At 33.2% G+C, this 16,188-nt stretch overlaps 2 protein-coding genes across 14 annotated transcripts in view; one reads left to right on the top strand and one right to left on the bottom strand.

The window, feature by feature from the left end:
• LOC145966143 (choline/ethanolamine transporter flvcr2b) overlaps positions 1-16,188 on the bottom strand; it is an 89,006-nt gene that overhangs the window by 41,425 nt on the left and 31,393 nt on the right. The gene's annotated exons all lie outside the window — the stretch shown is intronic.
• Positions 1-16,188, top strand: part of LOC145966141 (uncharacterized) — a 71,586-nt gene that overhangs the window by 25,424 nt on the left and 29,974 nt on the right. For 5 of the 8 annotated variants that reach the window (XM_083089969.1, XM_083089970.1, XM_083089963.1 and 2 more), the window contains exons 2-5: positions 13,516-13,707; positions 14,034-14,143; positions 15,031-15,186; positions 15,268-15,351. In XM_083089969.1, coding sequence (XP_082946095.1) covers positions 13,516-13,707; positions 14,034-14,143; positions 15,031-15,186; positions 15,268-15,351 — 542 coding nt within the window. Of the gene's footprint in view, positions 1-2,987; positions 4,216-13,515; positions 13,708-14,033; positions 14,144-14,527; positions 14,596-15,030; positions 15,187-15,267; positions 15,352-16,188 lie in introns of those variants that run through there. The other 3 variants (XM_083089966.1, XM_083089968.1, XM_083089971.1) reach the window with 3 other exon arrangements.

Below are 16,188 nucleotides of genomic sequence, written 5' to 3'. Positions count from 1 at the left end.
TGTTATATATGTTACATATATGTTATACAGGGTGTCAGGGAAATATTTGCGCATACCAAGTAAGGAGGTAGATTGGCTCAAATTGAGAAGGAAGGACTTGTACTGTTTTGTGATATTCGCAATAATTAACGAAAAATTAAATAAAGAATATCGGCCAATCTGCGTGAGTAGAAGCGCGCGGCGACGAGAGCCGTCCAACTGTAATCTTATACTAGGCGCGCGGCGAAGCGATGGGCGGATCGCTCTACGAGACATGATGGTGGCGTGCGATATATCGCAATACCGCGCCGAAAAATGACCCGTCCTTTTAGTGGCGAGAAAATGATGCGCTATCATTTCCACACCACCTTGCGGTAGATAGCATGGTGCGCTTTTTTTATAGTGGTTTCCCCCATAGGCCTATTCCATTCTCAATTTAAATATTTGTGAAAATTGTTCAAAATTACTGTACGCTGAATGTATCGTAAATGTAAAAAATTGATGATGACAGTACCTTCACAAAAATTGATCCGTGGTTGAAAATCCCTCGATAAAATGTGTTGCACACGTTGGTAATGATACGAGCGTAATCCGTTACACGTAAAGCGTGATGTACCGCGTATCGCGAAAAACCAAATTCATGTGCCACACGACGCACGTTAGTTCCAGGATTTTCATAAAATGCTTCAAGAATCCTTTCTTCATCTCGTACACGAAGACGCACTGCTGGACCGGTTATCCCGATATTATGCACGATACCCAGTTTCACATAATTATTGCACAACTCGTAAAACTGTACATTCACTTGGCTTTCGTGCACGCCCGGAAAATCATTCCACGTAAATTACGGTCGCGCGATTAGTATTTTGTCCCGCTAGCCCGTATGCCACAATCATATCCGTATATTCCTGCAGAGTACACTTCATTTTCACTGTTAATTTACTACGCGAACACATGATTTTTACTAAAACTGTCTCAGTTCTCGCAGGCTGTTGCCAGAGTGCATACGCCAGCAGCATGCAACTACAGCTGAGCGGACATGTGAGTGTAATCATAATGCGCAGGCGCCGAGCTCACACGTACGGTTACACTCGCATGTCCGCTCAGCTGTAGTTGCGTGCTGCTGGCGTATGCACTCTAGCAACAGCCTGCGAGAGCTCAGACGGTTTTAGTAAAAATCTTGTGTTCGCGTAATAAATTAACAGTGAAAATGAAGTGTACTCTGCAGGAATATACGGATATGTTTGTGGCATAGGGGCTAGCGGGAGAAAATACTTATCGCGCGGCCGTAATTTACGTGGAATAATTTTCCGGGCGTGCACGAAAGCCAAGTGAACGTACAGTTTTACGAGTTGTGCAATAATTATGTGAAACTGGGTATCGTGCATAGTATCGGGATAACCGGTCCAGCAGTGCGTCTTCGTGTACGAGATGAAGAAAGGATTCTTGAAGCATTTTATGAAAATCCTGGAACTAGCGTGCGTCATGTGGCACATGAATTTAGTTTTTCGCGATACGCGGTACATCACGCTTTACGTGTAATGGATTACGTCCGTATCATTGCCAACGTGTGTAACATATTTTATCGAGAGATTTTCAACCACGGATCAATTTTTGTAAAGGTACTGTCATCATCAATTTTTTACATTTACGATACATTCAGAGTACAGTAACGGCATTTTGAACAATTTTCACAAATATTTAAATTGAGAGTGGAATAGGCCTATGGGGCCACTATAAAAAAAGCGCACCATGCTATCTACCGCAAGGTGGTGTGGAAACGATAGCGCATCATTTTCTCGCCACTAAGGCCCAGTTCCACAACTTATTCTAACCGAAGTTTAGCTCGTTAAAGGAGGATTTACGTTGCGTCCCAAACCCATTGTATCCAATCGGACGTCATACATCGGACATTGAACGCTATGTAAATTCTCCTTTAACGAGTTAAACTTCGGTTAAAGTAAGTTGTGGAACTGGGCCTAAAAGGACGGGTCATTTTTCGGCGCGGTATTGCGATATATCGCACGCCACCATCATGTCTCGGAGAGCGATCCGCCCATCGCTTCGCCGCGCGCCTAGTATAAGATTACAGTGGGACGACTCTCGTCGCTGCACGCTTCTATTCACGCAGATTGGCCGATATTCTTTATTTAATTTTTCGTTAATTATTGCGAATATCACAAAACAGTACAAGTCCTTCCTTCTTAATTTGAGCCAATCTACCTCCTTACTTCGTATGGGCAAAAATTTCCCGGACACTCTCTATATTTATATACAGGGTGTCCGATTCGTGAGACACCAAACGAAAAGTGATGATAGATTGGGTCAAACTAAGAAGAAAAGTCCTCTACCACTTTGCAAAATTCGCAATAATTATTAAGTAATGAGCAAAAATGTCACATGAAGGTTACCTTTAATTTTTTAAATGGAACCCCCTATTTTTATTATGTATTCTTATAGCTCACCTCGAGAGCTTTCCAAAACACAGAGCTACAAGAGAGATGAGCTACAAGAATGTGCAAAAATATATAGGGTGTTCCATTTGAAAAATTCAAGGTGACCTTCATGTGACCTTCCAGCGACTATTCAAGGTCAAACCATTGCCACCATTTTATAGCTCTCTTTAAACCAAACAAATTTTATTTGAAACATTTTTCTCTAAAATGCTTTATTTTTTAGATATTCGACCGTTTCCGGACTTTTCGAAAACCCTGTATATAATTTAATAATTTTCGAAAAATAATCACACCTTTTACTTTGCTTACAAACATCGTTTATTATGCAATATTTCAAATAATCAATTTCCAATTCGCATTTCTTTATCTGAATCAGTGATTTATCTTTCTTATAAACATTTTACTTCAATTGTTACTTATTTTCATCTTATCTTATCTAACTGCGCCTACTATCGGCGCATTCTTTTTCTTGGCATTACGCGACCGCGACGGAGAGAATGTTGCGTGTAAATAGCCGGCCGGGGGTATCGCGATCTCATCAGACGAGCTCGTTTAGGCTCGCGCGACGCTACCGGAAGCGCCTACGACGCGGTGATGTATCGACGACGTATCGACGACGAATCGATACGCGTGAACGAGAAAGAGAACGGAGAGGAAGAAGAGAAAGAGAGAGAGAGAGAAGGAAAAGAAGCGTCATTAATTAAGGATGCACGTGGTGGTCCGGGGCGTGGAACACGTCAACGGCGAAACGTTGGCATTACACAATGACCGACCGGCGTGGCACGTATCGAACGAACAATGGATGCAACGGCGCGTAGGGGAACCGGAAGCGCCGTATAGGAACCGAACACTCGGGGATCCGTGCGCACCAATCTGACGCTCTCTTCCATTGTCGAGATACTCGTTGTCGCGGATAGTCGGTCATTCTCGGTGTAAAACGCTAACGTGAATCCTCCTCGAGTGAGTTCCGAAAGGTGCGAAGATGTTAGCCCTTTAGTTCTTCATTCGGTCAATGCAGCAGTTGATTTGGATTCTCCACTACGATATAATCAAGAGGCGAAGTTTCGATTTTACGATGCTTAGAATTGATTTTCTATCAAGTTAGAGATAGGGTGATCGATTGTAACTCGACGATTAATCGGATCTTCTGGCTCACATCATTCGACATCGATGAGATCGACAAAGTTCCCATTCGACTCTACGTGAAACTAAGCTTCTGCGAAGTTAGAAATCCGCTTTGTCTGCTTAAAGAGCAGTAAAGTAAAGGAACCGACAAACTTGATGCTACGTGCGTTGTTCGTCGTTTCTGCAACAACTAAGACCGATGAAATTTCTCAACGTTGGAAATTAATTTTCTATAAATTGCGAATTATTGTCTATTATAAGAGCAATAAAGAACAACATCCTCAAATATAAGAATCACACAATTAAAGATAATACTTCCACCGCATGAAACCTCGGAATTTTTCATGTTACTTCGAATAAAGAAAGATAAATTTTCGATTGCAGGTCGCAATCGAAATAACGCTAACAAAATAAAATAAAATATAGAAAGAAATATAGAAAGTGTACTATAATAGAAAACTTGTACATTTTTGACGAGCAATAAAGCCGGAGAAACAGCGACGATAAACAGAACAGTTCATCGTCCGTTACTTTTACTCGATGACAATAGCGCGAAACATTCGCGTTGATGTTTATTGTGAGACCGAATTGAAGCTAAACGACAGATGAAACATTTCTTTCTAAGAATCCTTTGCGGGAGAAAGCGAGAGAAACGGTAAGTGCGAACAGTGACTAGGTCTCAATAATTATAGTGTATCTGCAAAATTATATTAATGAAGTAAGTGTTAAGTTTTTATTCGTTATATACTAGATATTTAATAGAAACAAAAGACATACACTAGTACTAGATAATAGAATACATATACTAGATAATAGATACAAACGAAAGAAATTCTTACAACAGGTCAAACTCATGAATAAATTACTATTTCTCATTATATTATACATTCACTGTACATTTTTAGGCAAGACAATTTTCGAAAAAAAAAAAAAAAGAAAAACCCAATAAGATGAAATTAAAAATACTAAAAATCAACTAGGAAATCTTAAAATGCAATTTCAAAATTATTTCATGTTTCCAGATCATTTTTATTTCTTATAAATTGATATATCACAAGACTAATATATCAATTGTAACATATTTTATCTGCTTTATTAAAAACTAATAAGAGATTTAATCAAAAAATGATTTATATATTCATAAAAAAATTACATATATTTTTTTACGATTTTCTTTACGTAATTCACATCTCATTTAACGAGAAAAGTGGGAGTGTTCTCCTCTGATTTTGATGAGTTTTCAATATGTTGTAGTTTAAGTTAAAATAAAAGACATTTTTAATAAGATAAAATTTTAAAATTTACATTATAGCAAAAATTAAAGAATATATAACACCAAATTCAACCATATATGATTTCCTATTTCGAAAACGCATTTTTCAAAATATGATTCTATCATATATTATTGAATTTAGCGTTAAAATTTTCAAAAATTAGAAGGATGAGAGAGATTTCGAAAAAAATTAACACAATTTTGAAAAATCTGATTGCATTGTTACAAAGTATATTAAAACTATAAAATTTTTATTTAGAACCTTTTTTTTATTTTTTATCGTTTCAATGATATTCACTCAGAAATATAAAAGTCAATGTTTTTCAAGGAGATATTTTATATCCTTGGTCATATCAATACAAATAAAAAACATATATTTCTTATTTTGATCTAAACTACAATATATACAAAGTTCATCAAAATCAGAGAGGAATAGTTCCAACATTTCCCTTCTTGTAAGACGTTTCATAGAAATATTCTTGTCTTATCCTTAAAAATTTTAGAGTATTATGTACATAAAAAATCAATTATATATATATATATATATATAATTGATTTTTTATGTACATAATAATGGATTCGACTGGATGGATTAAAATGGACCACCCTGTATATATATATATATATACAGAGTGGCCCATTTTAATCCATCCAGTCGAATATCTCGAAAACCAAGCCCGGGAGAGAAAAATGTTTAAGACAAAAGTTGTTTGGTTTCGAGGGGGCCATAAGATGGTACCATTGGTTTGATCTTGAAGAGTCATTTGAAGATCACGTGAAGGTCACCTCAATTTTTTTAAATGGTACCCCCTATTTTTTATTACATATTCTTGTAGCTGACCTCGAGAGCTTTCCAAAACACTATAATTAAGTACCTTTTCGTTAAGTACTTTTTGAGTTATGAGGCTTGAAATAATTTCTTAATTTTACATAAACCGTAAAATATCTTGTAAAATATTCATTTTTCGATTATCTTACCTTAATACTTTTACGTACAAAATAATGAGAGGAATCAATTGGTGTAAAGAAAACACATAGTTGTTTTGAAGAAAAAATATGTAATTTGCAATTAACAATTCCATATTTTCTCTTAAAAACAGCTATGTTTTTTCTTTACACCAATTGATTCCTCTCATTATTTTGTACATAAAAGTATTAAGGTAAGATATTCGAAAAATGAATATTTTAATAGATATTTTACGGTTTATGTAAAATTAAGAAATTATTTCAAGCCTCATAACTTAAAAAGTACTTAACGAAAAGGTACTTAATTATAGTGTTTTGGAAAGCTCTCGAGATAAGCTACAAGAATGTGTAAAAATATATAGGGTGTTCCATTTAAAAAAATTGAAGTGACCTTCAAATGACTCTTCAAGGTCAAACCAATGGTACCATCTTATGGCCCCCTCGAAACCAAACAACTTTTGTCTGAAACATTTTTCTCTCCCGGGCTTGGTTTTCGAGATATTCGACTGGATGGATTAAAATGGGCCACCCTGTATATATACATGTATACATGCACATACATACATACATACATACATATATGTTAATATAACATATATACATTATATTAATTAAGGATTCGCTAAATAATGATATGGATTCGACAAATAATGCAATGTTGTATTCGATAAATAATGCAATGTTGTGAGGTTATTAAAAGCAGTTATTATATGTATACCCAGACAGCACAAAAAGGCCAAAAGATGTCTTAAAGACGTCTAGAGGACTTTAAGACATCTTTAAGTTGTCTTTTAGATGTCTTTTGGACATGTGTGCTGTCTGGGTAATACAAAATAAAGAGTTACATGCGGGATAGATTACGTAATCGGATTACAACAATCCGATGAAGCTACAAATTCTCATACGCGGAGAAATGAGGAAATGATTGAGGTATACAAATCTTTCGCTAAATATAACCGATTTCGTAATGATTATTTAATCATTTAATATAAATCATACTTTATCAATCATAATGATAGATTTGAAATTAAAATTTTAGAAAAGAAATAACTATATTTTTTTGTGCGGAATATGTGTATGTATGACTTAGCATGTATTCAAATATATTTATTTCATAATATATGTATGTAACGGAGAGAAGACTAAACAATAATCTCAAATCTATAAAAGAATTGAATATTTATTGAAAAAATTTAATCTTTTTTTCTATAATTCCAATTTAATAATTTTAAAAAATACAATTTATTCAATGAATGATTACATTTTCAAATTATTACCAGCTTATACTGTGTTTATTTAAGTAGATAAAAATATTAACTATTTTCAAAAGAAAATTTTGTAAAAGTGAAATATTTTGTAATAGAAATAAATAAATAAATAAATAAAAATATAAATATAAATATATATATATATATATATATATATATATATATATAATATATATAATATAATAAAAAATATTTTCTCAGATATTTATCGTCCATTCAGTAATTTAAAATAAATTTATTAATTAACGAATATTCGATAGAAATTTATTCTCTAACGCAAACTCTAATTTTAACTGTATACATTAAACATTTATTAATATTTATTTTAGTAATCTCAGCAAAAAATACAAGTGAGATTACATATCTAACATACATATGTGACATATGTATGTTAAAATGGAGGATTGTCATAAAAATGTATAAATAAATGTACCAAAAAAATGTATAAATTAATGCATATTAGAAATTAACACTTTCATTGTCGAAAGTTTATGCAGTGGAAGTTCTATGTAATTTTTAATTACATTTTTAATACAATTTTTAATTACATTTTTCTTACAGTAAAAACTTTAGACAGAAAATAAGATGTTAATCTTTAATTCACTTTCTAATATGATAAAAATATTTTTCAAATAACGGAACTTTGTTCTCTTCGAAAAAAACAGAGAAGAAACTGAAGAATTAAAGCGTATATAATACTTTTTTCCCTCTATTCTAAAAATTAATTCAAACTCATGTGACTATGTTCCTTATTATTAATTATCTTGAAGTTACCTTGAAATTTTGATTATTAATTATCTTGAAGTCTCGAATTCGTATATATCGCGAACTTTCGATGTTACATCATTTCGTATTTTCATGAAGCAAGCGACATGAATTGGCGACATTTGCCAATTTGACACAGAGCAGGATAAGAAATAAGAACCAGCGATTCTTTTGATTCTGTCTGATCGAATGTTTGAAGCGGTCGCCGAAATTCAGTGAAAGTTTCCATCAAACACGGGTCACCGATTAAAGGGAGAGAAAGAGAGAGAGAGATAAAGAGAAAGACAGAAACGGAGCAAGAGAAAGGGAATACATCGCGGCGAATGTAACGAAGATGGAGATTCCTACCATCGGCAGAAATCGGCGCGTATAACCGCGCGATTCTGAGTTTCCCCGGCCAACGACAGTTCACTGTCACTTTCGAGCCGACAGTCCGATGCGAGGATACGATCGTGCCGGTTCTCTGCGGCGCGTCTGGTCCACAGAAATGGCATGCCGAGCGAGTTAACACGTCTGCGGTCTGACCGCGTGCCAAACTCGCATTTCCGTCAACAACATCGTCGAGGATGCGACTCGAATCGTAATTTTCTAAAAAAAACTCAGATTAAAACAATCTTCTAGAGAACGGTGAAGATTGAGAAGTGCCTGGTCCAGAGTATTAAAATATCAAGCTGGACGTTGGACCAGAGAGTATTGAGCAGCGATTGTGGATTACAAGGTACAGGGAACCAGCAAAACGAAAAGACCTAAGAAGAGTGGAGAGAAGAAAAGGACTAAAAGAGAAGAAAAGATCGCATAAAGATCACTTGGACGAATAAAAAAATACGCGAGAGAAGAGATACAAAGAAGAAAATATTCGATTGTAAGAAGTTGCTTGAAAAAAAGCTCGAAATAGCTTTTAAGTTTTCGCAAGATAGCAATATTACAGCACGAGTCTGGGGTTTGTTAGGATAAAAGAAGATAGATCGAAGTGAAAGGAAGAAGAAATCGTAGGCGTTGAATAGAGAAGATTATCTAAAGTGATTGACGCGTCAGAAGTAACGAGAAAAGAAATCTAAGGTTTCGTAAAATCATAATGCGATCATGAATTGACCGATGCAGATTAGAGAAGAAACAAGATCAATTAAATAGAAAAAACAAGGATCGTGGGAATCTATCATTCGAGTAACTCGATCGAGAAGATCAGCCAAGCTTATCGGGACTTGTGGAACAACGCGAAGATCTGATATCCTGTGAGAACGAGTTACAGAAGGGATTACAAAGAAGATATATCTACTAAGGGAAACTAACAAAGACAGCTGATTAAGAGGATCACTTGAGGAAGATAAAGCGCGAGACATAAGAAGAGGAAAAAATCGTGAAATCTAAGAGTCAGTACATGAATCTGGGATACGTGACAATAAAAAAAAATCAACATCGATCAAAGAGAAAGTCGAGAAGTTTAATTGACTAAATCATCTGAAAGAATTGAAGAGGTATAATGGGATATAAGATAATCTAATCCTATAAAAAAAATCACAAATCACCGGTTAAGATAATTGCAAGGATTGATAAAGAAAGTGGAATACAGACTCGAGATAAAAGAAAGAGACGAAAAGAAAAAAATCAACAATTCGTCTTTAAAAAAACCAACAATTTAATTAAAAACATAATTTGAAGAAATCAAAGAGAGCGGAAAATATCAAAAACGAAAGAAGTAACAAGGAAATTTAAAATATAAACAGCAGGATAAAATTCGAGGAAGCAAAAGTGAAAGACTAAGTAGATTATCGGTTTCGTTAAAAAAAAATTAAGATTTTATAACTTGAAAAAACTCTCATACGTCCGTTAAATTGAGATATTAAATCCAGCATTTAATTTCCGTGCTTATATAACTTTTGCCAGACATTTACATTTCTTACATTGAACTAGACACGTGCTCATGTCTGTGAATAAATAAAACAGCATAGATATAGAAATATAATTGCGCTCGTTACATAAGGACAACGTAACTCGCGATTGGAAAGCCAGGCCGCGATCGCGTAACTGGTGAAATTAGAGCGCGAATTGCGCGACCAGATTCGCAGCCAGACGTCGCGGTTTTGCGGAAATGCGGGTGACTAGGACGTCGTCGAAGAAGTCGTCGGGGAAAGCGAGGATCGCGGACTAGTTGTAAAATCGTCGAATCACTGCGTCCGACATTACGAATGCGAAATTAAAACCGGGAACTTTCGCATATTAAATTGCGAATTAGCTGCAAGTCATCGTATTTGGTTCAAAGTATAATCTCGTAATGGAATCGCCGAAGCTGGTTGAATCAATGATGATCGGAACTAATTGTTATGAATTCTTTGTTTCGAATTAATAAATTTAATTAATTTTTAATTAATTATAATTTAGAAAAAAAATTTACATTGTAAAAAGTTGGAGAAAAGTTGGATCACGTTTGACAATTGTGATTAATTGTAAAATTATCGGTTTAAATTAATAGTGCTATGAAAGGGAAGAGAAAGGGAAGAGAAACATCTAAATCGGAATAAAATTCTTACGCCAACATTGGTTCAAACTACTCGTGATTAATCTTACAATCCATATTTTATTTGTAATTTATATTATAACATGTATCATTATATAGAAAATAATAAATAATTGTTAAGGAAGGGAGGACCAAGTGTTAACGGGAAGACGAGTGTTGCTTTCGCAAGAAAACGCGTTCCGCAATCAGCAACATGCTGATTTACGTCTTCAGTTTGATCTCGACGCTTCTAATCGAGAGTGACAAAGTCGTGCCTGGTCAAGAGAGATACAACATGGCGACCTTTATGGTTCTGTTTCTGCTAATTACTATTGAGGTAGTGGTCGTGAAGGTCATCACTTCCGATATGGAACGAGACGAGGACAGTCACTCGCCGCTAAGTACGGCCGCAGCGTTTTTCGATCGCGACGATTAGAAAAAAATCGTGACAGGTTTAAAAATAATGATAATTTCATTATCAATTTCGCCGAAAGTGGCATAAGCAAATTTAACAAGTTTTTAAAAAGAAATTTTGCAAATCATATCGTCAGTAAAAGTTTTCTTATAATGTCACATAGTCTGTCTTTATCGATGAATACAGTTGTTTAAAAAATAAGTAAAATCACATTGATCATGTCTCAAATAATCGAGTCATCGCGATATATAAATCCGCGATACCTTACAATCAATGTCGAGCATTACAAGAGTGACTCATGACACATTTATACGTTTGACTTTTGCCACTTTCCAAATAAATATAAATCATTAATTGAGAGCGTGCGCAATGACCGAAAAAAGAATAACTAGACAAAATGCACTATTATGACACAAAACAGTATCTGTATCTATTAATACGTACTTTCTATCACATTCTCTTTCGTACTATTGGCTCGTGCCAATTATAGGTCTCAATAATATGAGATCTCATATAGCAATGTATGTGTATACAGGGTGTCCTAAAATTGTCAATTAATTTGGATTATTTTAACAAAAAAATATTTGATATTTTTTGAATAACAAACTTTCAAATAATGAAAAATTTTCATTAGTAAAATTTTAAATTTTGAAGCGTAAATAGAAAATTGTATGTCATACGACTCTTAGTCTACATTATTAATATTAGGATATTATTTAAGAAAATATTTAATTTTAGTTTAGGAAACGTACATAATTGTAAATTATTTAATGCTGAAAAGTGTGAAAAGAATGATGTGCCATGAAAAAAATTTAGAAATTTAAAAAAATTTATGTTCGATAAAATATAGAAAAGAATCAATTTCCTACATGGATTACTACAATTGTGTGATTATTTTATTATATATATATTATAAGTACGTTCAAAATTATTTAATCTTAAATAATTCTTAGTGATATTAGAATAAAATAAGTCTGGGAAATACAATACAAAAGCTTTTAAGTCACCTGAAGAATTTAAAAGTTTTTTTATTTTTTGCTATAGAACAATAAAATCTTATCCGATTGCCACGATTTTGCAAAGCACCCTGTATAATAAATGCGCATTGTAGTTTGTGCATGCATATGCAATAAGCGCGGTTATTTTGTACCGTTACGACGTTGTAAATATGTAACGACTGTGCCCTAGAATACGTAGTTCGAGTCGATCGTTGTGGCTTTACAATATGATAAATTGCGGTAGCTTTATTGCGTGTGATACACGTTTATCCTTCGATTATTATTTTATTACTTTGTTCAACGGGTGACATGAATTATAATTATGAATTATATTATCCTACATCACAAGTGTCCATGCAAAAGAAATGTTTGTATATAATAAGTATATTATAAGTAAATTCAATCAATGATTTTGCATTTATGCATCAAGCTAATCTTTTTTTAAGGATTGACCTTTATTTCGGATTATCTTATTATTCCACAGTACGTCATCAAATTGTTCGTAAGGAATGTTTTTTCAGAATATTTCTGTAAAGTTCATAATTAATATTAATTAAATAAATACATTGCTTATTTGTAGCTTATGTGGTTTTTTTATTTTCACACAGACGCACAGAACTATCTCTTCTAGTTTAAATAAATAAATAAAAATATATATATGATAATAAAAATTAGAATTATAATACTACATATACAGGGTTTAGCAAAAGTGTGGAAACCCCTTAATATTTCGAAAAATACGCATTTAAAAAAAAATGTTTCATACAAAAGTTATAGGGTTGTATGTGGCGCATTACACAGCAACATTATTATGACTTCGAATAGCGTTGTCAAGGTTATGTGAAGGTCACCTCCAACTTTTTAAATGGGACACCCTATATGCTTTTGCATATTCTTGTAGCTTATCTCGAGAGTAAAGAAAACACACAGTTGTTTTTTCTTTACACCAATTGATTCCTCTCATTATTTTGTACATAAAAGTATTAAGGTAAGATAATCGAAAAATGAATATTTTACAAGATATTTTTTATGGTTTATGTAAAATTAAGAAATGATTTCAAGCCTCATAACTCGGAAAGTACTTAATGAAAACTAACTTAATTATAATGTTTTGGAAAGCTCTCGAGATAAGCCACAAGAATATGCAAAAGCATATAGGGTGTCCCATTTAAAAAGTTGGAGGTGACCTTCACATAACCTTGACAAGGCTATTCGAGGTCATAATAATATTGCTGTGTAATGCGCCACATAAAACCCTATAACTTTTGTATGAAATATTTTTTTTTAAAATGCGTATTTTTCGAAATATTAAGGGGTTTCCACACTTTTGCTAAACCCTGTATATGAAATATGATATAATTATTGCCAATATTATGCGTGAAGATAAATGAATACTTAATAAAATAAATTTGCATAAATATTAAGATGTGTCTGAATCATAATCAAGATGTATGAGAAAAAGTACAAAATAAAAATTCAAATTTTTTACAAATTTATAATGTTTATTACTGATCATGCAAAATGATGCCTACGTGATAAAAAATTCGGCATCATAATTTTTGTTTGCGTAGATTTGGCAGATTTCACGGATTGTACATAAATCACTATAAATCAAACAAGATCTGAAAACTTTTAATTTTATTCGAATTTTTAAATCAATTTAAAATTCAAGATAAACAATATATTGCAAGAATGATCGATCTACGTGATCAGGATGAGTTAACTGTTGGTGAAATTTTCTTGATTTGTACTTTAGATAAAAAAAATTCTTTTCAGGAAAGATTCGAAGTCGAGGGAAACGAAGCGAGTGGCCGTGGACGATGGTCGCTGCGCCTGTTGCTTGGCACCGTTTTTAATCAGCCGTGGTGTGCGCTGCAACGATTGCGGCGCTAGGTCCTGCAGAAAGTCCTGTTCCCGTTGGGACACATCGGATAATGCTTGGAATTGCATATTCTGTCATCATCGAAGGTCTCTTTAATATGTATCATACTTATCACAATATGTTATTTATTATTCATCTTTTTATATATATATATATATTAATATTATTAATATTATATATTAACATATATTAATATTATTTTAAATTATTTATTTTCTTGAACAAAAAATTTATTTTCAACAAACGAAGCGTATAATTTTTTTTAAATATATCTCATTATCTTTATTTTTAATAGACTTCGTATTAAATCAACATATATGTACAACATTAAAGTATAGTAAAATTTTTTTCGAAAAGTTTAATATTTATTTTTAATAAAGTTCTAAAGGAAACATGATTTTTAATTTCACAGAGCGAGAATAAGGAGGAATGAGAGATGGTTCGAAAATTTCGGTGGCACGACAAATGAGGAGGAATTGCATAGCTTCTTTGGTACTGCTAAGTCACGAGTCTACGTTGCAGGTAATGTGTAAAAATTTTTAATCTCCAATCCAATATTTCTATGATTTGCGATAAATTGTTACAAAGTAACATCCAACATAATGCATCTTTGCTGTTTTATTCTTTTAATTTAAATATCATTATACCTCAGATCCTTCAAAACCTTAAATATTTCGAGATGATGACGTTATAATTAGCGTACTTTCAACGTATGTATATTTCAATTCATTTAATTGTGCATTTTTTTCGCGATTTTGTGTCATCGCGCGTTGTTTTATCCGTGATTGGCGAACGTCTGTCCTTGTTCCAAGAGACGGAAAAGTCGCGTAACGGAAGGAGACTGACATGAACAGTAAGAATGGCTCGAAAAGTCTCTCACGACGATGCTCATTGTTCGATGCGCACCGCGTGATCCACCACATGAATCGTATCAACGCGCTCGATCGGGAAAGAGCACGAGCGACGTAACGGAGGTACATGCGTGGTCCACGATTTAGAAAGCAACTTTTCTTCGTTTCGCGACGAACGTGCTGGCGGACTGTGACAACGGCAGAACGCGATGTGTGTTTCGAATAGTCGCGCGATATTGAAGAATGTGCGAGATAGTGGCAAATGTGATATATAAATCAAACATTGGAAGAACGTGATTCGATACATTCGAACATGATTTTCGCGATTTCATAACGTAAAATGTGTTGAGGAATTAATATGAGTTTGGAGCGCGTGCGATTTGATAAGCCTGTGTCTTTTAATTTTATATATTTTTACTTGTTTTTTTTTAATTCGATAATAATAAAAAATTGTGAATGTTTTTAATAATAAAAATTTGTGAATTTTTTAAATCAAATTTCTACGTCCAATATTAGAACTAAATTGTATTTTTAAGAATGTTCAAAATTATTCTCCAGGACATGAAGTCGCGACGAATATGGAGCAGATTCAGGAGGATCAGGAAGAGAAACGCACGGTGTACATAATTCGAAACTTTGTCGAGAAGATAATCGAGGGTCTCATTGATAATGTGGATGACACGTCGATCGATCAACTCTACAAAAATTCCGAATGTAAGTGTACTTTATATCGCATCTAAAAATACAAGCGACAATAATACTATAATTGATACTTTAATTAATTTCAATTAATAGATGACAAATTTTTGGAGGAACATCGTCCGCCGTTGATTGTCGCTTTGACTCGATTGGCTACGTGTTTGGAAACATCTCTTATGAGTACGTATACTATTCATTTTTAATTTTATTTAATCGTCACTTTTTTATTGATCGCGTTAAAAAGTAGCAGTTTCTTCGATTATATTAAAATTCAAATTAATTAATTAATTAATTTATAATATATTAGACATTTTTCCAAAATATGTTACAACTTGTAAGGCATACAGTATAGTCATTGCCTTCAATGCTAAATTTATTTTCGCACTATTACGAAAAAAATATATTTAATCTTATATCAAGTTTTTGGTATGAGATCTTCAGAATAAAATCTTCAGAAATAAATACCGTGACCTATGTATTTCTACACATATTTATGTTCCGAGCTCACTAATCATGTCGCAATATTCTCACACTATTAGAAAAAAAAATTCGATGGATGTCGTATAATTTCAATTTCTACATCTGTAAACAGCGCGTCCATACAGAGTGTTTCTTTCAAGATACAACTAAGATTTCATACTCGATATGTAATATTTACAATATTACCATAAATTATATAAATGCACTACTGCTTATAAATTCGAAATTTTCAGTTTAAACACATATAAATATAAAATAAAATAAAATAAATATAAATATAAAATGACTACTTTTAATTAAATAATTAGAAAGTGATTAGTTAGAGCCTGTGAACGACTATTTAAAGATTATTGATATATATTCTCATTCAAAAGGAAAGAAAGAAAATCAATTCGATTCTCAAACTTATTCAAAGAAATAGCAATCGTCAAATTTTAACGCGATATGAGCGGAATAGCTCGATCGACACAAAGTACAATTCGCGGATGAGTCTTAAGGTCGACACCCGGTGTATTGTCACCTCGATCACACAGTGAT

Source organism: Camponotus vicinus, unplaced genomic scaffold (assembly GCF_025532165.1).
Source record: "Camponotus vicinus isolate PSW18456_S1 unplaced genomic scaffold, iyCamVici1.0 SCAF_2, whole genome shotgun sequence".
Taxonomy (NCBI): domain Eukaryota; kingdom Metazoa; phylum Arthropoda; class Insecta; order Hymenoptera; family Formicidae; genus Camponotus; species Camponotus vicinus.
Note: the sequence above shows the minus strand (reverse complement) of the source record. Positions and strands in the feature narration are given on the sequence as shown.